Source organism: Chiloscyllium plagiosum, chromosome 4 (assembly GCF_004010195.1).
Source record: "Chiloscyllium plagiosum isolate BGI_BamShark_2017 chromosome 4, ASM401019v2, whole genome shotgun sequence".
NCBI lineage: Eukaryota > Metazoa > Chordata > Chondrichthyes > Orectolobiformes > Hemiscylliidae > Chiloscyllium > Chiloscyllium plagiosum.
This window is the reverse complement of record NC_057713.1, coordinates 51,185,643-51,209,840: the sequence shown is the minus strand read 5'-3', so window position 1 is coordinate 51,209,840 and position 24,198 is coordinate 51,185,643. Positions and strand designations below refer to the sequence as shown.

The 24,198-nt window shown below is 41.0% G+C and overlaps 1 protein-coding gene across 10 annotated transcripts in view; it reads right to left on the bottom strand.

Moving 5' to 3' along the window:
- myom1b (myomesin 1b) overlaps positions 1-24,198 on the bottom strand; it is a 160,050-nt gene that overhangs the window by 52,464 nt on the left and 83,388 nt on the right. For all 10 annotated transcript variants that reach the window (XM_043688205.1, XM_043688206.1, XM_043688208.1 and 7 more), the window contains 7 exons: positions 22,770-22,926; positions 21,045-21,151; positions 19,092-19,136; positions 18,826-18,962; positions 5,610-5,754; positions 3,124-3,183; positions 2,237-2,304 (listed from right to left, as the gene is read on the bottom strand). In XM_043688205.1, coding sequence (XP_043544140.1) covers positions 2,237-2,304; positions 3,124-3,183; positions 5,610-5,754; positions 18,826-18,962; positions 19,092-19,136; positions 21,045-21,151; positions 22,770-22,926 — 719 coding nt within the window. The remainder of the gene's footprint in view (positions 1-2,236; positions 2,305-3,123; positions 3,184-5,609; positions 5,755-18,825; positions 18,963-19,091; positions 19,137-21,044; positions 21,152-22,769; positions 22,927-24,198) is intronic.

Genomic DNA, 24,198 nt, shown 5'->3' with positions numbered 1-24,198 from the left:
ATCCCCATGATTGACTAAAATTAAATCTCAGGTGTCCTAGTGTACATGATGCATCAAAACCTTGCACACTCACTCAGTGGAATCCAATGCTGCGCCATACAAATCACACATTGAAAGCCTTTGTGGCAGATTAATCAACAGGTTTAAATTTCATGTACTCCAGGGAGCTGTGGGGATTAACAGATATTTCCCTTAGCCATGAGAAATTTGATCTAATGATAACTATGAATGCAAACAAACAGTATTAAAAATACCAAAGCTGCTTGAAGCCTTTTAAACTCTTTCAGTGTTATGCACTCCATGTTACCCCATGCTTTGAAGCATACATTTTTGTTTTGGCACTATCACTGACATTAACATGCAATTGCAAGCTTTGAGTCAAGTTGCTTAACCAAACACTGACCCTATCCCTGGGATTGTACCTCACTCATTTTTGTTAGGTGCACTCCCAGAGTTTAACCTTTCATTTTGAAATTTACTTTGGGAGGATGGGTGAGTGCTGATGTGGGAAAATATTGCTGCTGCAGCATAGAAACTTACAGTAACTTAAAAAGGAACATGTGTGAAAATAATGGATTAAATCATCCATAGTGGGGTGTAGTGAATGGCTCCACTAAAGTCACTGATAAGCCTCCAGGTTTGAGGAAGCTCTGATGCTAATCTCCCCTGCAAGAATTGCTGCATGATTCCTCTTGACAATGGAATGGGATGGCCAGAACTACTGAGATTTGGATTGTATAAATTGTATTTACCCTGGTCTTTTGACTGACTCAATTAGTGCCTTTTACTAGCTGGTATAAAGCCTGCTGAGGATAATAACTGTAAGGAGATTAACTGCTGTGTTAAAGCCTCCAGCACCATGACAATGTGTAACCCTCTCCCCAACATGTTCACTCCCCTGTCAACTTTGCTCCATCCATCAGACAATGCTCTGACAATGTTCACCACCTCACTCCCCACAATGTTCACACCCCTTTCAACAACGCTCCCCTTCCACTGTCAATGCTCACCTCCTTCCCAGTAATGTTTACCCCATCCCTGGCCCCGGTTCAGCACCCCCAGTGAGGTTCACAATATATCTTTTGTCCAGCAACGTTCACTTTCTCTCCCAGTAGTGCGCACCCTTCCACTCCAACCATAGCTCAGCACCCTGACAGTGTTAACTCCCCAAACCCTAATTAGATCATCAGTATTATAGAGAAAAATAATAGCTAAGTTTAGCACCAGAGTTTGGCAGAGTATATTTATGGTTTTGAAGTTGACAATAGAGGAAATTGTTTATGATCTAAAAGATCTTCAGGGAACTGAAGAATTGCCGTAATGGCACCATTTTTTAGATGGAATATAGCATCACTCTGGTTAACTACAGGACAGTTAGCTTAACTATGGTACAGGAATTTTTAAAGTCTTTAAATAAGAATAAAATTACATGTATTTAGAAAAAGAGAAACTTGTTGGAAGATCAATGCAGAATTTAAAAAAGGGGCGGACAAATCTCAACGGGACAATTTATGTGGCAATAATATGGGGGATAGATGGGGGAACATTGTGGAATTAGTACTTTATCACCTTATATTGCATTTATTATCGTTTTTGGGTTATTCACACTGCATACTATATAAGTAATACCAGCTTCCAAAGAGAAAATATGATAATATGACCTTATGGCTGCATAATTTAAATGTGCCAAACCATATTTGGTTGGACACATCTGCCATCACTTGTGGCAGGAAATGTATTTGGCACAGAAATTGGTAGGGTTCCTGCAAAGATGAACTCCCACACAATTTTCAGTCCCAATAAATAGGGAAAATCCTTATCTAGAGTGTCCTATGTTTTTGAAATAACTCCACAGAGGCCAGCATTCTGTCACCAAGTCACCCACTATTTACACTTGGAGAGTCCTTGACACCGATTGAGCTCCCACAGAGCCATCTCTCAGAGTGAACAGGATATCTGACACTCTTGTCCTTGTCTGTCAGCCAGGGTTCCCTGATTAGACCAGATTAACAGCCCCAATCAGGGAACTCATATTCTTAGATGTCCTCTTAGTTGACCTTGTTACAATCACTACAGTTTTGAACACTCTTCAATAGAAATTTAAGAGCAAATTTCTTTTCAGACCACAACCCAATCAGCTCAGGATATCCAGGTTCCTTCCAAAACTTAAACAGAAGTTATTTTTAGAACAATATTCTATTGCCACAAAATTTCTTGCAAGAATTGTTTCTTTTACCTTGCATTTCAGAAGTACACTGCAGTCATTATTAACTTCCCATTTGAGATACTCAACAAAATGAGGACCTGTTTGCATAGAAAATATAAGAATACAAATGGATATGCTGAAAACAGGAAAAATATACACAATTCAAATTTTAGCACACAATTTTTATAAATATGGAATTCATTTATAAAAATGAATTAAAGAGAAAACCCTTTAATGATTGCATTAATATTATTTTTTGCTCATATATGATGTAATGCATAAAAAACAATGATGTTAGATCAAGTATTTTCACAGAAAGCCATATTTTACCAGATGTGAAGGGCAGAGCTAAAAGTCTGAATTTTAACTCAGGTTGTTGGGCGTGAAAGTAGAGGCCAAGAAAAACAGGAAACTATGCTGAGCTGAGCTTCACCTCTGTCGGTTCATTTAGGTTCTCACATGAATTTATATCTGGTCAACTATCAGCACAAGAATGTTGGGAGCAGGAGGATGCTGCCAGATACTGAAGGAATGTAACTTGGCACTCTGCTAGGATGAATTCTGGGGGTTGTATGATCAGGGAGGGTGGGTGTTGTGAGGAAGAAGAGTTTTGACTTTTCTTTCTGTGGACTGCAGGCCTCATACCTTTTGGTGCTTCTTGTAACCCATACTCCTTTGCACTGCTAGGTTGATAACAGAAAATGGCAGCTGTCATTTCTGCCTGCTCAGTAAAGTAGGTTAAAACTAAAGGCTGCAGGCAATAAATAGACCAGCCTCAGTGACATATTTAATAATCTGCTCATTTAGTTTGCACCAAAATAACAGGGTTAACATTGTGACGATTTTGCCTTGTCTTCTTAATTAGTGCAAGAAAATAATAAATGCCAAGTGATACATTAATCAGAGTGTACCATTACCTTGTTTCCTGAGCCACTCCCCTCTCTGGAATTCTGCTTCCTTTTGCAGATTCTTAAACACTGGAAAACAAAGGTAAGCACTTTGACAGCAGAACAGTTGACCATTGTGTCCAAGGCAAGTCAGTACAAAGAAATCAAATTTTGTACTGCCAAAATTGAACGATGTGAACACTAATAACTATGCAGGAGTACATTTCCAGTTTTCTAGTAGTTCTGTTATTATAAATAAATTATCTTTCCTTTAATATTTGTGTCACTTAAAGCTTTTATGGAAGTTACTATAATGGATTTGTTCAAATGTTTAATCATTTTTGGATACGAGCATCAAAATAACCTCACAAAACAAGTTCAAAGCTCTTTGTAGACTTTCTTAACATGGTATTATTGCATTGATTACCTCCCACTTGCAAACTATTGATGTGGAAACCAATGGAAAGAAAATAATAAAATTGTTCAGAATTTTTAATAGTTGTTCCTTCATTTCCACAATATCAATTGGAGCATTGCTCAACTTAAAATGGTTCATAGGGGTCATGCCAAAGTTGAATCAGACCTGCTGTTATTTATAGTCCACTAAAATCCATTGACAAATGGTCAGAACATTGTTCTGTTGCACTGTTGCCAGTGCTGCTCACAGCCCTACCGACATGAGAAGCAGTCTCACAATGGAATAGTCTGTGAGTGGAGATAGAGAAAAGACAACATTTCTTAGTCACAGTTGGTAGCTGGCACAAATTTGAGGCTAGGAAAAAGTGAGGACTGCACATGGTGGCGATCAGAGTCGAAAAGTGTGGCACTGGAGAAGTACAGCAGGCTCAGGCAGCATCCGAGGAGCAGGAGAGTCGACATTTCAGGCATAAGCCCGAGAATGTTAAATTGACTGAGGTACTTCCACAGGTGCATAAGTGGATCCCATTTAAGGATACAGAAGAAAGAAGAAAATTAGACACCAGTGAGGAAAGTTTACTTGGATAAAATATTAGATTGGATTCTTTTACATGGGGAAGTGTGGAGAGGCACAATGAGGAGCAGTTTTTAAAATGTCTTTCACAGAACATGGGCACCACTGCCTTGACTGGTACTTCCTGCCCATCCCAAGTTGCTCTTGAGAAGGTAGTGCTGTGCTCTCTTCTTGAACTACTGCAGTCCATGGTGATGTTATGGAGGGAGCTCCAGGATTTTGGTGCATAAATGTTTACTCCAAGTCAGGATGGTGAGTGACTTGGAGAAAACTTGCTGGTGTTTGTATCTGATACCCCTTTCTTTCTAGATGGTAAAGGTAGTAGGTTTGAAAGGAGCTGATGAAGATGCTTTGCCGAGTTGCTGCCATGCATCTTGTAGATAATACATGCTGCTGCCATTGTGTACTGGTGTTGAAGGGGGCATTTATCTTGGACATTGTCAAGTTTCTTGAGTATGGTAGGAGCTGGTCTCATCCAGATGAGTGGAATATATTCAATCATACTCCTGACTTGTGTCTTGAAGATGATGGGGAGGTTTTGTGGAGTCAGGAGGTGCTTCTCTCAGTGCTGAATCTATTTGAATATCTTGTGGCCATGGTATTGTTGGAAATCACCATTACCTGGCACTTGTGTGGTGTAAATGATATTTGCCACTTAACAGCCCAAGACTGGATGTTGTCTTAGCCTTAATGCATACAGACACAATCTGCTTCACCAACTGAGGAGGAATCGTGAAGGGTACTGAACATTGTTCAATGATAAGTGAAAATCCCTATTTCTGACCTTATGATGGATGGGAGGTCATTGATGAAGCAGCTAAAATGGTTAGATCCAGGACATTCACCTAAGGAATGCCTACAGTTATTTTCTGGGAACGTGAGGGTTAATCTCCAACATTCATTTTTCTTTGTGCCAGATTTGACTCCAAGCAGTGCAGAGTTTGCCTCCCTTATTCTCACTGACTTCAGTCAGTGCCTTACTTGATGTCATACTCAAATGCTGCCTTGATGTCAAGTGCAGTCACTGTCAGATCTCCTCTTGAGTTCAGCTCTTTTGTCCAGTTTTGGACCAAGGGTGTAATGAGGTCAGGAGCTGAATGGCAACATTGAAATTCTGGAAAAATGAAGGCATTGATAGAGGCATTAGCTGCATTGTTCTGCTTCCTTTTTCAAATTGAAATTACAGTCCCATTATCATGCCATGAATCAATGCAATCATGGCAAGGAAATTTGAACTAAGTATTTGCTGAGAATGAAGGACTAGTCTTCAGACTGCATACCATAAAAACATTGCAGATAAATGACATACTGGAATCATCTGAGTTTGACCAATAAATCAGAAAGTGGGCATTGCAAGCAAAATTGTATTTTAAAAATAGGCTTTGGGGGTGAATATACACAGCCACTATTAATAGCTGCACTTAAAATTTAGCATTTCTTTTCGCGATGAATGCATGATGTTCTGATTTTACTGTTTGTGTTTGACATTTGTTTTTATTAAGGCAAAAGCAGTAAAAATACTCACCATCTCCAATTAAAACGAGACTAGATTGATTGCTTGCTTTACCATCTTGGAGCTGTACAGTATAAGTGCCTTCATTTATATCCTCCAATTTGTCCATTATCATTTCCACTAAACCAGTTTTATGATCCACCTTTATTTTATATTTCTGAAAAAGGGGAATTTGAAAGAGAATAAAATGCAGCTTTGTTTAAGCGTTTTCTCTCATGAAATATTTTGTAACTAAAGACTTGGATTTCTGCCAGGCTGTTCTGGAAACAAATAGAGCGAGGCTGGTTTTGTCTCTCTGTTGGCTGCCTCCCTACCCACAAAGATAAACAAGTAATACTGGTAAATGAGATTAACTGCTCGGCTGGACTACTTCAAAATGGAGGACCAGTGCTTACAGAAACTTCATTTACTGTGTTTTTTTTAAACTTCTCCAGTTCAACACTTGAGGATTCAAAATGCAATATCTGAGAATTACTGGAATCAATCTGTACTTCATCACTTTAGGTGCTCAGCTTTGGAACTACTTTGGTGTCAGTGTTTTGAGGTGGCTGTGTTTTCTTTTCAAAATTTCTCCACTTATCTCCAGCAGAAAAAGCAAAAATAATTCTGCTTACCATTTGCAAGATTTTGTGGTGTAAATAATAGATTTAAGATATATGATACAGACTATGAATGAGTGTAGGGGATTGCAATGCATGGTTAATCTAGATCTGATGAAAGTAAAGCAGTATCATGCAAGTGTTGCACTAGCTTATTTATTTCCATGCAGTCTAGCACTAAAAGTGCTACTGAATGACTATAAACTAAGCTGGTAACAAGGTTTTGTGAACTGACTGACATCTTATCAATTAAAACTGGCCTGCTCTTCTGAAGGGAGAGGTGTATTCTGGCTGCACCAGCCATTCCATCGACTGGAAACGGTGAAAGAAACCTGTTGAATGGCATGGGTTTCTACATTCTCCAAGTTAGCACTGACAGCCATAATGCAGGAAACAAAAAGAAATGAGATGTAATCTAAATACTGGGGCCCAGAGGGCCCTCCACACAAACAATGTATGGACAATACAGACAAATTTTCCATACAGAGAATGGGGATTCTGGTTTGGGACGTCTGGACAAAATGGCAGAAGAATGACTTTATTCACATGGTCAAGGTCAGTTGTGCTCATAACTGCACCACTTAACCTCACATACGTTTTGATGCACCACCCCATCATTGGCCTATCAACAATCACCATCAATCATTCAAAGGCTCCAGCTCACCCTCGCTAACACTCCAAGCCTCTCACCCACATCACAGTTTCAGCTTTCCAGCTATAATAGTCACTGCACCCAAACATATTGAATCTCAGTCAGTAATAATCTTTCTCTTATAGGACAAGGTGGCTCTGCAAGAGTAGGCAGTTAAAAACAACCAGCCAAGGTCAGGTAAGGATTCAAGTCTCTCTCAGAGGAAAGAGTGCTCAATGTGATTGGTGCAGCTGTCGCTGAGGCTGTAGCAAATTGGGTTGCTGAACCCGTCCATTACAATGGTATTTCTCTGCCTTATGGAACGTATGAAATGGGGTAAAGGGAGGAGATTAGCATTAGGAAATTGAACCAATGCAGAATAATGGGCCAAATGGCTTCCTTTTGCACTGTAACAATTCTGTCAGTCTGTGAAATTCCAAATCACTCTCATCCTGCAATCTGGTGTGCAATACAACTGAAGATGGAGTAACCACATACTTGCTGGTTTCTCTCTGCCTCACATCAACCATCCCAAACATCCCCTGGTCATTCGTGTGGTTAAATACCCAAGGACTGTTGTCTGACCAGCCACTGGCACTTGGGGAAGAGGGTCCAGAAGAAGAGCAAGGAAGAAGCATCTTCATTTGAGCTGATACTTGCAGTCATTGTCTTAAATACTGGCATAGTATAGAGGCTGGATATGAGCTGCAGCAATGCTAGCGGAAACAAATGCAAGTTGTACCAACTCACTGGAGGTCAAGGTTGCAGATGACTTCTGTTGCAGGGAATTCAGATGAGGATTTTGATGGGAATGACTGACGGGATGAGTATTGTGATGGTGCTGGGTACACTCCCAAATGTACCAGGGAAACTGCTGTCTCTACTAAGGAGCATTGGAAAAATCCAGTTCTAACTTGGCACAGGATTTTGCACACTGCTTTGAGTCCATTCTTTCCAGCACCAATTAAATAGGCACTTGCATTTATCCAGCCGTGAAACAGCATCTGAATGTTGGTATTTCAATTTCCATTGCTAAACAGGAAGAAAGCACCAGTAGATGTTATTTTATATGGGGAAAGGAAGGGTCTTGCTGAAGGGCCAATGAAAGTCCTCAGGATAAAGTGTCACAGGGAGTAGAGTTCCTGCCCACTGACAACAGCCAACCAATATTTGGTGGTTGCTCCTGCATGTAACATACCCAGCCAAGATCTAGGATCACTGAGGGTCCCAGGCCACAAATGAGTGATGATGAGAAAGGGAACATAGGTTTAGGGTTGTCAGGGAAAGACAGTCAACAAAAAGGTTCGGGTAACTCTGATGTTTCCCATTGCAGTGTGCTTTGGTCAGAATACGTTTCTGAATGATGCATTAATCTGAAAGCCTTAAATAATCCAAAGAGTGTTTTCTTTTACTTTTCAGGCTTCCCACTTTGCAAATCTCACACCTTGCACTGGATAAATACTAGTAGCCGTGGGGTGAGGCCCATGAGTGAGTATTAACTGCTGAAGAGTTAGGAAGGCAGAGAGAGTCCCCACTGATTAGATACTCCTGCTACCAAACCTGTATGAGGGAGGGCCTGACATTCATCCCAATGCCTCAGTCAGTGCTGCAACAGAAATTCAGGCTGCGGTCATGAGATCAGTGGTTATTTGTGTATGGCCCCAGCTTGGTCTGTGCATGTTCACATTACTGCTACCATGGTGGCCAATACTAGTACTCAAAAGGGACTTGTAAGGGTCTCAAAACTGCCAGCAACCTATCTTCCCAACATTTAAGAACTCAAAATAGTGGCAGTAGCACTGTGGAGTGTGAACTTGCTGCCTATCCTCTGGATGGCAGCATTTGTGCTCCCACGACTGCCACTCCACCCACCAGTCTCTGTGCAGTTGCTTCAGTCAACTAGCCCAGAACATTGCTATCCATGCCAAGGTGGTGCAGAAACAAAGCCAGAATCTCAATTCTTCCCAGTTAAGGGTAGTATAGCATAGGAACATTCGCAAAGTTATCCACTCGACAGACACTTAAGGAATGCACAAGAATGAACAATTCAGTTCCTTCGTTTTGTTGGTGTTACATATTAAACCTGGTGGATGTAATGGTGGGATAGTGTCCCTTTAAGAGGGGAGTCATGTGATCTCTAGCAGGATTGTGGGCTTGTGCTGACTTGTCTTGTGCTTTTGCAGAGTGCACAGTGATTGAATAAACCTCACTGTGATTACAATAAATAATGACTTTGTACCTTCTTTTATTCAACTGGAGACTGTAGTGATTGTAACAGGGTCAGCCAGGTGGACCTCACAGAATGGGAGTTTTCAGATTGGGCCTGTTAATCTGGTCCAATCAGGGAGGCCTGGCTGATAAGAGTGTTAGAGGTCCTGTTCACTCTGAGAGCTGCTTCTGAGGAAGCTGGATCAGTATCAAGGACTCTCCCATGTATAAATAAAGATGACTTAGTGATGGGATGCCAGCTTCTTCAGAGCCCAGAACAGAACAGTTAGAAGTCTTGTTTGATATAATTGGTTTAATTCTTTTTTTTATGGTGGTGTTGTTTGAAGGGGCCAAGAGGATCTGGTATGGTCCATAACAGAGAGATGGAAAGCTTAGCATGTGTTATGCAAGGGATTTCTTCAGAGCCAGTGAAGTCTGGTGAAACACTTATGGACAGCCACTCTGGTGGTGCTGATGTGTTGACTGCCTCCTCCCTTCCTCTTCCTCCTGATGTGACTGGTGGCAAGGGCTGTGCTGACATAAGGAGGAAAGATGTGTTGGGTAGGTGAAAGGATATTAAGGTGGACAAGTCCCCAGGACCAGATGGGATCTATCCCAGGTTGCTGAGGGAAGCGAGAGAGGAAATAGCTGGGGCCCTGACAGATATCTTTGTAGCATCCTTAAACACAGGTGAGGTGCCAGAGGACTGGAGGGTTGCTCATGTTGTCCCCCCTGTACAAGAAGGGCAGTAGGGATATTCCAGGTAACTACAGACCAGTGAGCCTGACGTCAGTGGTGGGAAAGTTGTTGGAGAAGGTACTGAGGGATAAAATCCATTTATATTTGGAATAGAATGGGCTTATCAGTGATAGGCAATGTGGTTTTGTGCGGGGGAGATTGTGCCTTACAAACTTAATAGAGTTCTTTGAGGAAGTGACCAAGTTGATAGATGAAGGAAGGGCTGTTGATATCATATACATGGACTTAAGTAAGGTGTTTTATAAGGTTCCCCATGGTAAACTTATGGAGAAAGTGAAGTCACATGGTGTGCAGGATGTCCTAGCTAGGTGGATAAGGAACTGGTTAAGCAACAGGAGACAGAGTAGTAGTTGAAGGGAGTTTCTTGAAATGGAGAAAGGTGACCAGTGGTGTTCCACAGAGATCAGTGCTGGGGCCACTGTTGTTTATGATATAAATGAATGATCTGGAAGAGGGCATTTTTGGTCTGATCCATAAGTTTGCAGATGATACGAAGACTGGTGGAGTTGCAGAAAGCATAGGGGACTGTCAAAGAATACAGGAGAATATAGATAGACTGGAGAGTTAGGTGGAGAAGTGGCTGATGGTGTTCAATCAAGGCAAATATGAGGTGATGCATTTTGGGAAGTCTAATTCTAGAGGATCATACAGTAAACAAAAGAGACTTGGGAAACATTGATGAGCAGAGAGATCTGGGAGTTCAGATCCATTGTACCCAGAAGTTGGTTGCACAGATGGATAGAGTGGTCGCACAGATGGATAGAGTGGTCAAGGAGGTCTATGGTATGATTGCCTTCATCTGATGGGGTACTGAGTATAACAGCTAGCAGGTCATGTTAAAATTGTACAAGACGTTGGTTCGGCCACTTTTAGAATACTGTGTACAGTTATGGTCGTCCCATTACCAAAAGGATGTGGACGCTTTGGAAAGGATGCAGGGAAGGTTTACGACGATGTTGCCTGATATGGTAGGTGTTAGCTATGAAGAGATGTTGAGGAGGTTAGGATCGTTTTCATTAGAAAAAAGGAGATTGAGGGGGGACCCGATTGACGTCTACAAAATCATGAAGGGTATAGACAGGGTAGATAGAGATAAGCTCTTTCCCAGGATGAGGGATTCAATAACGAGAGGTCATACATTCAAGGTGAGAGGTGAGTACTTTACACAGAGGGTGGTAGGTGTCTGGAACGTGTTGCCAGCAGAGGTAGTAGAGTCAGGCACGGTAGATTTATTTAAGGTGCATCTGGACAGATGCACGAGTAGGTGGGGAGCAGAGGGATACAGATGCTTAGGAATTGGGTGATAGGTTCAGATAATGGATTTGGATCGGCTCAGGCTTGGAGGGCCGAAGGGGATGTTCCTGGGCTGTAAATTTTCTTTATTCTTTGTTCTTTCTTTGACATAATGTCCAGGTTGTGCAGGATGCAGCAGGCCACTATGATCAGAAGACACACTCTGGAGAATACTGGAAGCTCTAGCTGAGTAATTAATTGTAATTACTGATGGTCTACTACTTGACATTCTTGGAATCAGCGTGGTTCTCATTGCAGAAACACTGTTCACACATGGTTGGGTGGTAGGTGATACACTTGTTGCCCAGTAGCCAACCTCTAGGCTTGGTCTGAAAACGGCATTAACTGTCTTCAGGAGCAGGATGAAAGTATTAGGATTGCTGAGGGGCAGGAACATTCACTTGCATGGTATTTTGGACGTAGTCCCACTGCAACCACATGCCGAGTGAGTGGAACCTCTTTAAACAGCATTTCATCCCATCTTTGAGTGGAGGCTCCAGGAAGGCCACGTATATTCGTAGATCCTTCCACCACGGGAAAGCCCAGTATCCTGACAATGCCACGTGCCCACTCCTCTGTTTTTGTTCTGCTTAGAGAGGTGTCTTGAAAGTCCCTTCTCTTGCATGCTGCCATCTCAGATGCGCTGATGCACAGCAAACTATGATTTGTTGCCAATGACACTGATTCCAGCCTCAAAGGAACAGGTAGTGTAGTAATTGTGATATTAATGGTCACAAAGACAGACCTGACCATACCCGTGCAGGTCAGGCTCAAGGAGGTGGCACAGTTCTGCAGCTGTGCCTGGCTCAGGTGGAGGTAAGTGAAGTGAGACTTGAATACCTCGGTGGGCAAGGCCTCCTACAGGAAGCTCATCTCCTACTTTTTTTGGAAATCTCTTCACGTCTTTGCTCCATACACCATGATGATACAGAGTGAAGGGAAATGTAACTATAGTCCCAATGACAGGTCTAAAAATAATAGCCAGCAACGTTCCTTTGCTTAAGAAGGGCAACAGGGATAATCCAGGAAATTATTGGCCAGTGAACCTACTTTAGTGGTAGAGAAATTATTGGAGAAGATTCTTAGCGATAGATTTACTCACGTTTGGAAAAAATATCGAGTTATTAGTGATAGGCAGCATAATTTTGAACGGGGAAGGTCATGTCTCACAAACTTGATTGAGTTTTGAGAGGAAGTGACAAGGATGTTTGATGAGGACAAGGCAGTGATGTTGGCAGTTAAGAAAGCATAGGACATGTTTACGTACATCAATCAGGGTATAGAGTATAAAAATTGGCAAATCATGTTGTGACTGCATAGAACTTCAGTAAGGCCACATTTGTAAATTGTGCGCAGTTCTAGTTGTCACACACCTACCAGAAGAATGTGAAGGCCATGTGGAAGGTTTAGAAACAGGTTACCAGGATGTTGCCTGGTGTGGAGAGTATTGGCTATGAGAAGAGATTGGACAAACCTGGTTTGTTTTCATTTGCATGTCAAAGAATGAAGGGCAACCTAATAGAAGCTACCAACATTATGAGAGGTGTAGATCGTATGTAGTTGGAGTCATTCTCCCAAGACTGAAATGTCAATTACTAGGGGTCATAGGTTTAAACTAAAAGCGGATAAGTGTAAAGGAGATGTGAGAAGCAAATTTTACACAGAGGGTGGTAAGTCCCTGGAATGCACTACCAGAGGAGGTGGTAGAAGCAGATACAATAGCAATGTTTGGAGGCACCCTGACAGATACATGAATTGGCAGGGAATAGAGGGATACAGACCCCATACAGACAAAAGGTTTTTACTTTAGAAAGGCATTATGTGTCAGCTCAGGCTTGGTGGGTCAAAGGGCCTATTCTTTTTCTGGACTGTCCTTTCTTCTTTAATGTGCTCAGTGGCCTTTCCAAATTACACAGCACCTTCCAAAGGTCTATCACTGCTCCTATTTGATTTTAAAAGAAAGCTTCTGCCATCTTCTCCAATAAGACATTTTTTCCACTAATTCTGTAGCAGAAAATAGATAAAATCACCTCACTTAATGTTGAATTGGGATCTCTCTAGCATTCACTGGTGGGTCTTTGGGGTCAGGAGGGTCTGTTCCTCGGGTTCAGGTTTGCGTGGCTAACAGAAGAATTAACTAAATTGCCAAGTTCCAACTTCCATATGACTGACATCACCATCTGGTTCCGCTGCATGCCACTAATACATGCACAAGACATTCCTGCTCTCATCTTTAACAACATGGGGATCAACATGGACCACGCTGCAGGCTATCGGGAACAAACCACTTTCCATTCTTTCAAACTAGCTCCTGGAGTATCAGGATTAATGGTACTATTCAATCCAATTTTCCAGCACATATCTCTATCCATGGTCAATGTCTTGGAAGGGCAATCAACTGACTGAGATACATTATTCAGCATACTTCATTTTAAATCAAGAACAATGAATGCAAGGGACCCGTTTACATTCCTGGCATACGGGGTTGCTAGGGAGTAGAAGGAAGTTTTACAAATTCATAATCCAATTGGGGGCTGTGCAGTTGATTGCACAATTGTTCAGGCTGAGGTGTCTCTTTGAAAGGGCTAGCTTTGTGTTGCTGACCAGGATACACCACAGCAGATGCCAAAAGTTCACTATTGGCATTCTCCACCTGCCTATCATCTTCAAAATAGCATGAACTTAAATCAGCCTGACTTTAAACCATTAGTCCCAACTAAAATGAATTTCACTGAATTCTAACTTGATTATCTTATGTGATAAATCACAATTAAAAACATTAATCCATTTTCAAAAAGCCTTAGTATTAATTCATATCAGAATTATTTAATGACTCTCTTCTTCTATAATAGTTCTGAGTAGCAAGGCTACAAGGTAACTTTCCAAAAATAAGTGGACTTGTAACAGAGTCTTCTGGTTTGAATAACAGGGCTGGCAATCATTTCTCAGCTTGCAGCTGTTGCTGGAAAGAAATTTGGTTGGTATTTACTGGTTGGAGCAATGGGCTAGTAATAACTGATATTTTGGGTATGTCTACTACCTGTGCTTTTCCTGCCAGCCAATCACAATCCACCATGTGTGCACCCATCATCCTTTTCTTACAGCTGCAAGATGAATTCTGGGAACTTTCTTGACATCCTACCAAACAGCTGCCACAATGTCCCCAGAAGACTGGTGAAAATTTCAGGAGACACAAAGGATGGAATCTAATAGAGATCTGAGCAACGTGGGCTATGGTGCAATGTCTGGCAGAATTAGGTGACAAGTACAATGAGGCCTATCTCACCATCAGGAGCCTGTTTATCTATTATGCTTTTCATAATTGGCGCAGCGAGATTCTCACTAGGCAGCCACATGATGCTAATTGAATGGGATTGACATTTGCTAAGTGCCTTGTTGGTGTCACAACTTGCCTCAGTAATAATCAGCTTCTCATCTTACCAAATTCTCCAAACAAGCTAGACATCGGGAAAACTTGCTAAGGAAATCAGAGAGAGCACCTGGCATTTCATGTTGCCATTTGCTCCAAGCAACTTTCAAAATGGAAACCTGGCATTTTCATGGTCACAAACCACTTGCATATAATATTCACTGATATTGGTAGTCACATGTACTAAATTCTAAGAACCATCTTTGCACTGAACAAGTGTGAGGTATCTGGCAGAGGACAGGCACTTACACTAGCAGAATGGAGAAGAACACTGACCTTCTCCTTACCGTGCTGGGCAGTCCTCCAGACTCTGAGACTGTTTTAACCCAAGTGGCAACCTCAGACCAGGCTGGCTAAGTCGGATGTTGGGGCATCTGCTGCTGGGCCTGGGGGAAGAGGAAGTTCTGTTTGTGTTGCACCCTGTTTAGCAGGATCGCTGGGAATCTAGCCACAAAGTCGGAAGGTGATTTCTCTCATCTGCCACATCTGGGGCAAATGTCAGCAACCATGCTTGGCAGCTCCAGACTAACAGCTCTTGTCCAGTTGCTCAACGGGCTTTTAAAGGTGGTGTGGGCACAAGAGATGCTGACGTATTCCAGGGTATCCACTGCATGGCGAGTTGTTCCAGGAATGATGCGAGGTAAGATGTTGTGGAAATCAGATGTGAGCAATGCCGTAGGTACTGTATATGTGATTAATGAGGTGTGTTTGGGAAGGTACGCAACAAGAAAACCTTCAAAAAACACAAAGCAACTCAGACTGAGCCAAGAAAAGATAAGATTCAGCCTTTAAACTGAGCTATAGAGTCATAGAGTCATGTACTGTATGGAAACAGGCCCTTCAGTCCAACTCCTCCATGCCAACCAGATAGCCTAAACTAATCTAGTCCCATTTGCCAGCACTTGGCCCATATCCCTCTAAACCCTTACTATTCATATACCCATTCCAATGTCTTTTAAATGTTGTGATTGTGCCAGTTTCCACCACTTCCTCTGGCAGTTCATTCCATACACACCACCCTCTTTGTGAAAATGTTGCCCCTTAAATCCCTCTTATATCTTTCCCCTCTCACCCTAAACCTATGTCCTCTAGATCTGGATTCCCCCACCTCAGGGAGAAGACCTTGTCTGTTTATCCTATCCATGCCCCTCGTGATTTAATAAATCTCTGTAAGGTCACCTCTCAGCCTCTGACACTCCAGGGAAAACAGCCCCATCCTTTTCACCCTCTCCCTATAGCTCAAATGGTCCAACCCTGGAAGCATCCTTGTAAATCTTTTCTGAACCCTTTAAAGTTCCACAACATCCTTCCAATAGAAAGGAGACCACAATTGAATGCAATATTCCAAAACTGGCCCAACCAACATCCTGTACAGCCGCAACATGACCTCCCAACTCCTATACTCAATACTCTGACCAATTAAGGAAAGCATACCAAACACCTTCTTCATTATCCTATCTACCTGCAACTCTACTTTCAAGGAGCTATGAACCTGCATTTCTAGGTCTCTTTGTTCAGCAACACTCCCTAGAATCTTACCATTAAGCGTATAAGTCCTGCTCTGTTTTGCTTTTCCAAATGCAGCATCTAACATTTATATGAATAGAACTCCAGCTTCCACTTCTCACCCATTGGCCCATCCGGTCAAGATCCTATTGTAATCTGAGGTAACCTTCTTCATTGTCCACTGCACCTCTGAATCTCTATTCATTGTGACATTCCTTGAAGAAAGTCCCTATGTCAATATGGTAAAGGTCCATATCTAGATCACTAATAAGGTGAATGCGTGGTCTCGCTAAACTACTAGGTAATAAGATGCTTATTAACTGAAGACTCTTAAATGTCCTATAAAATGGAAAAAAATGAATTCCTTTTAAAGATGAACGTTCACCATTTTTATAATTATGTAGACCAGAGAGTACAGGATTTGAATAAAGGCTTGTATTGAGCTATCAGGTTGACATTGCCAGGGACAGTGCAATTCATTTAAATACGCCAGATCAGGAAGTTAGGAAAAATCAGACATGAAAATTATCCAGTCTCATGGTTGAAATTTCTATGTATTTTCTGATGGTGAGGAGCTAAGGTAAAAGCCCAGTTCTGTCGTAAACATAAACAAAGTTGCAAGTATAGATGTTCGATGGGAAGAGGATGAAGTTGAACAATTATAACCACTACAAAATAACCTGTCATTCTCACTGTGTCAGCTGAAACACACAAAATAACTCAAATAAAACAAAGAACTGTGGATGCTGGAGATCCGAACCAAAAACAGAAACTGCTGGTGAAATTCACCAGGTCTGACAACATCTGTAGAAAAAAAGCAGAGTTAACATTTTGTACCTGCTGACTGATGAAGAATCACTGGAATTGGAACATTAATGCAAAATATCTAGATAGATGAAGTAGTAGGGGATACCCATCAGCAATACTCCCTTTTCTCCATTTCAAAAGAGGAAGGGCGTGAATGGGAAATAAAATGTACAATTTAATTTTTGATCTGCATTCTTAAAACATTTTGATTCATTCATATCATGAAAGAGTTTCCATTTATGTGATAACATGCACATTGTTAAAGTAAATAGCAGAGGTGACTGAATGGCCAGCTTAGAAGTAAAAGCCAATTTTATGGCTATGAAATCTGAACGTCTGCTAGACAATTAGAATATCTTTTACAAAGACAAAGAGGCTCTTGATATTAGTGAAAATGACACTGCAGGCCTGAATCTGGAAGTCGTGAACCTTACCATTTTTGCCAGTGCGGTTACATGGTAGTTTGTACTTTGCATATCCATGATTCATGGAGGCAACTGCACAAATTAAATTGCGACTGCTTCAGTCAGGCCTGATTTTCACTGGTGGAAAGGCTGAAACACAACCTGTGCTCTTTAGACCTGATGGGAGAGTATTTAAAGCTTCAGAGTTCTTTGAAGAGTAACCATTTGGATAAGGTCCCAGGAGACCAGTGGGAGAGGTCAGATAATCTTTGGGAAAGGTCAGGTACCCTTTAGGATTGTTAAAAATATACATCAGTGTGTGTAAGAAGTCTACAAACTCATTGGAAATGTTAGGTTCATTGGAGGTTTCAAAAGTACTGTCAAATGGTGCATCTTCAGTTCTGCAGCATTTAAATCTTCTGCCTTTTAAATATTTATCAAATGCAGAATTTTAGAATATTAGAGCTTACTATTTCACTCTATTTTGTAGCATAGACATAATGGTTAACATTACAGAATTAGTGCTGCATGACTAATTTATAATATTTAATTATCATAATGGGTTGCCTGTCAGTTGACCAATTGATTGACAGCTCCAAGTGCTTATAAAGTCTCTAAAGTTGGAAAGTAAATACAAATATTTGTTTTTATTTGGGATTAAAATACGTTAGATATAGGGCAGCTTTTCTAATCCATATGGGTGTTTTTTCTTAACTAGTGAAGTCATAAATAGACATATAATAACTGAGTTTTGTCAGTGGTGAATACTGTGAGAGTGTAAGGAAAAGGGTTGATGGGTGGGGGTGGCTTAAGTTGGCATGAGTTGTAACTAAATTAGCACAGGGCTTTTCAATAGACATGAGAATGAATAGAGGGAGGCATTGAGAATATGAGGGTCCATGGAGTTGAGTAGGGTGGCATGGAGATGGCAATTATGGAGCTGTGTTTTATTTGTTCATGGCATGTGGGCAAAACTGGCCAGGCCATCATTTATTGCCCATCCCTAATTGTCCCAGAAGACAGCTAAGAGTCAATGACATTGCTGTCGGCCTGCAGTAACATATAGGCCAGACCAGGTCAAGGTGGCAGTTTTCCTACTTAAAGAACATTAGCGAACCAGATGGGTTTTTCTAACAATTAACAATGTATTCATGGTCATCATGAGACTCTTAATCCCAGACTTTTTAAAAAATTTGATTCAATTTCCACCACCTTCCATTGCAGGATTCAAACATGTGTCCCCAGAAAATTACCTAGGCCTCTGGATTAATAGTCAAGTAATAATACCACTCGGCCATCACCTCCCCTAAAAGAGAATGCATAAGTGTGAGCAGGAAGGATCATTTATGTTTTATTCTTTCTTTCATGACTTCAATGGAGTACCAGAGTGCTATGGCCAGCTTTTCACCTTTTCTGGCTCTGGCAACCTCTCAACTCCCATTTTCACCACCAAACACTGGCCTAAAAATTGGGAACTTCCAGGGCACTTCCTCCTCGGTCGAGTTTGCCCGTAGTCGTTTATCATCAGCATGATCACTCTTTTATACATGGTCTTGGTAAGTAATTTCTGAGTGATTAAGAAGAAACCTACCTCATCATTTTTAATCTCCTTGTCATTAAATACAAATTTACATTGTCCATTTGGAGAGAGACGTTCAGCCTCCAACCAGAAGCGCACTTGTCCTTTCTCCAGCAGCTCAACTGCTAACTCTGACTTCAGAGGCACAACTGTCAACACAAGTAACATGATCATGTATCACTCTGTCAAACCTGATGTTACTTTCAGTGGGGTTAAAACAGTAAATCAAAGGACAGCAACAAGCATAACTCAGGGATGACAAGGTTTAGAATGCTTACCCGGGAATTTATGTTCATGACTAAGTTCAAGCAGACGCAGCAGCTCTGCAAAGGAAGGGAAAAAACAGAGTTAAACAAGTTTGTCTACTTTTGACAAAAACCTTTTGATGATTTTTCAACTTTTCAAAAACATAAAATCTAAACCATGAAATCAGATTGCAACCTACGGGAATTGATTCAATGAAACAAATAACAGCGACTTGAATTTGTAAACAATAAGAACACTGAGGTGGGGTGCCCCTGTTGGTTGAATGGCTGGTTTGCAATCAGGGTGCTGCTGATGTATGGACACTGGCTGAGGTTAATGTGAAGGTCCTGCTTTCTCAACCTTGTCCCTCACCTAAGACATGGTGACACTCAGGTAAAACCACCAGCAGTCAATTCTCTCTAATGACAGAGCAGCCTTGTGGTTCTCTGGGACTATGGTAACGTCATCATTAAACTTTTAGTAGTGACTGTCTTTGTCCTGCCTGCCACCAAAAACTTGATGTCTAGAACCTTCTCGATTCATCTACTCTCTTACTTTTCTGATCAACCTTTTAACCTCCTCCATCCATAAACTTTCACCATAGAAAGAGCGATCTGCCATTTGCATCTTGTTTCTCATGAAATTGTGTAGGTTATTGTAGTCATTGACCTATATTGGTGGCTGTGTATCCTGATTATTTCATATTTAAAATTGTCATCTGCATACTTAAACTCCTTTAGTTCTCTTTTTTAAATTTATTTTGCAAGCACATTATTTGAAGCCGTGCTCTAAATTGCACCATCTTAACATGATTAAATATCAATGTGTCCCTAATTACATTGTTATCACCTTCTATAAAATGATACGTTGTAAATTTTGCTTTGCAATTCAAATCTGGAAGGGAACCAAACTAATCCTTCAAATTATTTAAAATAGCAAATGATCAGATTGCAATGTTATAAGTAGCTGCTGCTATATTTAATTTACCAGACCTTTACCAGTAGAGTACAGTCCACAGCTGAAGATTTGTTGAAAGACTACAGCAGCTAATGCTGCTCAAAAGTTTTTGACTTTGACATCATAACTTTTTTAAGTATGAAACCTGTTATTTTGTAATATCACTTTAGCAAAAAGAGACATTGGAAATATTTGCTGGTAGCATTGGTGCTAATTCTGTCTCTTCCTAATCCTAACACTGCAGACAGTTAACTGATTGAAATGGTGGAATGCAGGGACTTGCTGGCAAGCAGCAGGGGAATGTTGAGTGACAGGAGGCTGTTGGCAAGGAGCAAAGGTATTCTTCCAGCCTGTAGGTAAATCTCAAGGAGCAGATTACAGGATGGCCTCACAGTTCAGATTGGGGAATGCAGGGAGTGGAAGGAAGTCCGAACTTTCCTTCTGAATCCTGGAGGATTGCTCCTGGTCCTCCTGACCTCATGATTAACATGCTAAGAAAATGTTTAAAAAGACATTTATCTTCTCACCCTGACTTCCATTCACACCTGGTTGGAAAAACCAGTAAAACTTGTGAATTACGCAGATCAGTCTGAGTCTCCTCATATACTTCAAAATGGACACACAGTTACAACCAATACATTTAATACCAAATGTTACTGTCTTTTTACTGGCTTATCACTTTGGTAGGAAACATGTAAAGTGCTTTTGTCACTCAAACCATGCAGCGAATCGCATGCAGGTCTTGATTATATCATTGAGAACAATCCACATATTTAAGAAAGGATTCTGCCTTTTCTGAACATGTGCTCTTTCTCCTTTTTGAAAACTGACAACAGAAATCCAACCTCTGCAAGCAGCACGTATTGACATTCCTCCATATGTTTTGAATGACCTTTGCAGGGAGTGAGTAATGGGTCAAAAATGCAGTCGAGTGGTTTGCTGCAGATGTAATTTCAATCATTAATTTTTAAAATCTGTTTGTAGCTTCTCTGTATAAAATAGTAAATACAATTTACAATTTAATATACCTGCTTCATCTATGGCATAGCTGGAAGAAACTCCATCTGTTTCAGTGACAACACAGGAGTAGATACCCAAGTCATCCTTCCCTGGGTCATTGAAAATGATTTTTGTCCTGTTTGAGAAAGAAGTAATTCATGATATTTGAGTTCATCGCAAATATGTTGTTCAGCAGCATATTCTGTGTCAATGTTTGTATTAGTTCTGCTTTTTTAAATTTGTTTTCCTTCTCCTTATTTAACATGTGAGCTTTCACAAAATGTTGTGAACATAATGGTTAAATCACTTCACCTGATGCAACACAACTTATTGAAGTATTTAACATTTGATATCAAACCAGCAATAGTGTGTGTGTTGGCAAGGGCATCAGAAATTTATTATACAAATTATACCAGTTGGATATTTCCTATGCCAGTTGATGAATTAACAAACTTTTCATTACCCAGTTACTACAACTGTGCTGCTAATTCACAAACACATTGGGCTGGGACTTAATGTGAGTGAAGAGTCTCTTGCCTACCAGTTCGAGTCCATATGTCATTTTTTCTGGACACACAATACAACTATATTCCAATCAGATACACAGTTGGGGTGGGGCTGGCCTCTTGTCCAATACCACTCCATAGGGCAGCCATCCCAAGTGGAAAAGTCAATTACAATAGGACGCAGGTTCAAGATGAGAGGAGGAAAGTTTAGGGGAGAACTGCGGGAAAAATGTTTCACACAGAGTGTGGTGGATGCTGGGAACACACTGCCAGTGAAGTTGGTAGAAGCTGGCATGTTAGCAATGTTTAGGCATATCTTGATAGACACATGACCGGGAGGCAAACAGAGGGATAGAAAACACATATGGTCAATAAATTGTGGGTCTAAATAAGAAATAGGAATTGGCGCAAGCATGGTAGGCTGAAGGGCCTGTTCCTATACTGTATTGAATTGTATCCTTCTCTGAAGAGGTGCTAAACAATCAGATATTCAGAAATATGCAGAAGTGCTTTAGTACCAGCAGCCCCACCAGGAGTGGTGGCCACAGCTCATATAACACTGGGTCTGCACTAGGGTAAGGAGTGAGTATGGGTGCAATGGGAATTGCAGGGGATGAGGGGCATGAGGCAATTCAGAAGCAATGATAAGGGAAAAAGGAAGGGTTGGAATACCAGGATTCTCAACTGAGCGTAAAGTTCCTATGAATGAGTGAACCCTCTGCAGATCTGGCAGGTGGCAATTTTCATGCCCACCACCTGTTAAATGGGTGGGAGAAGACTCTTAAGAGATACTTGAGTGGCAGCTGAATTGGCTCCTGGGAAAAAGAACTGTGATGCCCTCTCACCTCAGACCTGATTGGAGTCAGGTAGAAGAGCAGTAGGATCACACACACCACCCACTGTACTACTCAATCACACAGACTCCCTGCCTCTGAATTCACCTGTTCAGGGGACGAGGGAGCACTAAATTCTGTCCATTACCAAATAAATGAGCATTAAATATGCTAATGCAAAGTGCTGCCTATTCAGGAATCTCATATTTCACATATCATTGAGGTTATACCAGCAAACTATAAAGATTTACCTTGGTTGATAACATTCTTTTCTATGCCAACATAAATTGCTTCTCATTTAACCAACTTATTTAACACTCCAAAATACCTGGTTAACAAAAAGAGATCAGGATCCCTCTGAAAGAGGGGCATTTTGGGCCCCGACTGCAATTTAACAACAGAAAAATGTACTTACTTTCCGCCTTTTGTCTCCATTGTAACTCTTGATGAGTCGATGAGGTCTTCATAATTTTTAGACCAAATGAACTTTGAACCCTCAGCCATGTCAGCGCATTCAAAGGTCAAAGAAATAACTCCATCATCATCCACATTGACAGCAATCTCTTTAGTACCTGAGAAAAGACAGAAAGAATTGCTTGCAAAGTTTTAATTTTCCTTATCGGTATAGTGCTGATCAATCTCATAATGCCATTGCTTGCAGACTGGAACTTCCTGTTCAATAATTGCCAGGTCAACAGTGTTTTTGGGAAGAGTCTCACATAATTTCCCTTCTAGCAATCACACATCTTTGCAGGAGAGTCCATTTCTCCCTGGTGTAGAGACAACAGACAAGCCTTTATTGAGCATACAATTTTGAGATTCTCTGACTTTTGACTAATACAGTTCAGTGATACACACAGTGATCTGGTGGATTTTGAAAATGGAAGTCTGTATTTTTTCTTCCCAACTGTTGCCTGGGGTCCAGTCTTATTGTTATGACATAGAGTCATAGAGTTATACAATATAGAAACAGGCCCTTTGATCCAATTTGTCTATGCCAACCAGATAAGCTAAACCAATCTAGTCCCATTGCCATATTCCCATATCTCTCTAAACCCTTCCAATTCATGTACCCGTCAGTTGCCTTTTAAATTTTGTAATTGGACCCATCTCCATCACTTCCTCTAGTAGCTTGTTCCATCCACTCACCATCCCCGGAGTGAAAAAGTTGCCCCTCAAGTCCCTTTTAAATCTTTCCAAACTCACCTTAAACTCAGGCCCTCTGGTTTTGGACTCCCCTACCCTGGGAAGAAGACATGGACTATTTACCCTAACTATGCCCCTCATGATTTTTTTAAACTTCTACAAGGTCACCCTTCAGTCTCCAATGCTCTAGGGAAAATAGCCCCAGCCTATTAAGCCTCTCGCTATAGCCTAAATGCTCAAATCCCAGCAACATCCTTGAAAATCTTTTCTGAATCCTTCTGAACACCACATTTTCTATAGCAGGGAGACTAGAATTGAATGCAGTATTCTAAAAGTGATCTCACCAAGATCCTGTACAACTGCAATATGACTTCCCAATATACACTATGCACCCGCCAATGAATTCTTTCTACTCACTGAGATTCTGCTTCTACTGCCGACCTAGCTTGAGTTGGAATTCTTTGCTGATCTCCCAGACTGCTAATGCTTTGAGTACAGGGATGTTTTTGTGACTTAATATTGGATAAAGGTTTTGTATATGGCACAAATTATGCCAGTGAAGCTAACAATATATATTGTAATATTATGCATAGAGGTTAAAGAAATCATATAATGTTGATCAGGCAGATTTATGCAATGGAAAATTTGTAATCTACTTTACAATTATCAACAGTATCTATCTAATCTATCAGGATGTT